Source organism: Capsaspora owczarzaki (genome assembly GCF_000151315.2).
Source record: "Capsaspora owczarzaki ATCC 30864 unplaced genomic scaffold supercont2.3, whole genome shotgun sequence".
Classification (NCBI taxonomy): Eukaryota; class Filasterea; order Ministeriida; family Capsasporidae; genus Capsaspora; species Capsaspora owczarzaki.
This window is the reverse complement of record NW_011887294.1, coordinates 757,439-758,734: the sequence shown is the minus strand read 5'-3', so window position 1 is coordinate 758,734 and position 1,296 is coordinate 757,439. Positions and strand designations below refer to the sequence as shown.

The window sequence follows — 1,296 nt, the reverse complement described above, 5'->3', positions numbered from 1 at the left end:
GGAAAAAAAAAAAAAAACTGAGCTGAATGAAGACTGAGCTGAGCTGAGCTGCTGAGACAGACAAAGACAGTGATGAACTCTGAAGGTTCGGATAGTTCGTCTTTGAAGAATTTGCATCATTTGTCACCCCCCCCCCCACATGCTGTCGAGTGGTGTTCTCCGCAGCACTGAGACGTCCGTTTGACGACGAGCAATCCTTCTGTTTGTGCTGCTGCTGCTGCTGCTGCTGTTGCTGTTGTTTCTGATTCACATTTTTGCGTTGTATGATGTTTTATTGTATTTTAAAATCAGTCATTTTTCAAGGGTCTGAGAACAATGTCGGCGGAGGGGCGTCGAGCAGCAGCAAGCCCGCTCGTGGACAATCCAAACAGTCCACGCAAGATCAGTGCGCCGAGTCCGCGCAAGAGCATGCTCATCCCAGCGCCCACAGACGCAGACGACAGCTTGCTCATCCCTCACGATGACGACAAGGACAATCACAACGACAACGACAACGACGATCAGAACGAGGACGACGGCCATGGCGCAGAGGAGGACGATGGCGCCGAGACGCATGGCGCTGCTGTTTCAAACGGCCACTCCAGCCGCAAGAAGAGCCACGGCGCCACCAGAAGCTCGGGATCGGACCAGACACATTCGACTGAGAGCAGAGAAGGACTGCAAACCCCAGCACGACGCGTTGTTGCCGCCGCCGCTGCTGCTACTGCTCCGACGAACAACTCGCCCAAGATGGCGGCTGCCAACTTGAGCCGCTCGCAACGAGACCTGTTTGACATGGATCAGGACGAAGCAAAGGAAGACATGCACGACTCTGAATCCAGTCAACGCTTGAGCAAGCCTTCCAGCAGAGCCAGGCGGCAGCAGGAGACCACCTCCACTGGGAGCGAATCTGAAACAAACGAGTTTTCAACCATTTCCGCTGCGAAATCCCGCGCTGCAATCGCCGCCGAGCGCAATCGGATGCTCAAGGAGCAGCAAGCCAAGGCCGCCGCAGAAGCAGAGCAACAGCGCAGAGCTCGCCTGCAATTGTTGAAAGATCGTCGCCAGGCACGTCGCTTGGCAAACATTGAGGCGCATGGTCAGCGTCAAGAGTCAGTCGGCGCGGCGCTGCTTGCAACCGTGGGTCCTAGCTCTGCCTCTTCGAAAACGCTGCTCGAGACTGGCGGATTGCGAAGTCGCCGGCCAGACAGGGAATCAGACGAAGACGAGGAGCCAGAAGACGAGGACGATGATGATGATGATGAGGATGGCGATGATCAAGACGATGCTCAGTCCAGTCAACCACGACGAGCAGTA

General features: G+C 55.7%; 1 protein-coding gene across 1 annotated transcript; it reads left to right on the top strand.

Annotated features, from left to right (window-relative positions):
- Positions 1-315: 315 nt before the first annotated feature.
- Positions 316-1,276, top strand: CAOG_08592 (hypothetical protein; the record flags this gene model as incomplete). Its single annotated transcript, XM_011271890.1, has 1 exon — positions 316-1,276. A coding segment is annotated over one exon (961 nt), but the record flags the coding sequence as incomplete, so codon positions are not given.
- Between the last annotated feature and the right edge of the window lie 20 nt (positions 1,277-1,296).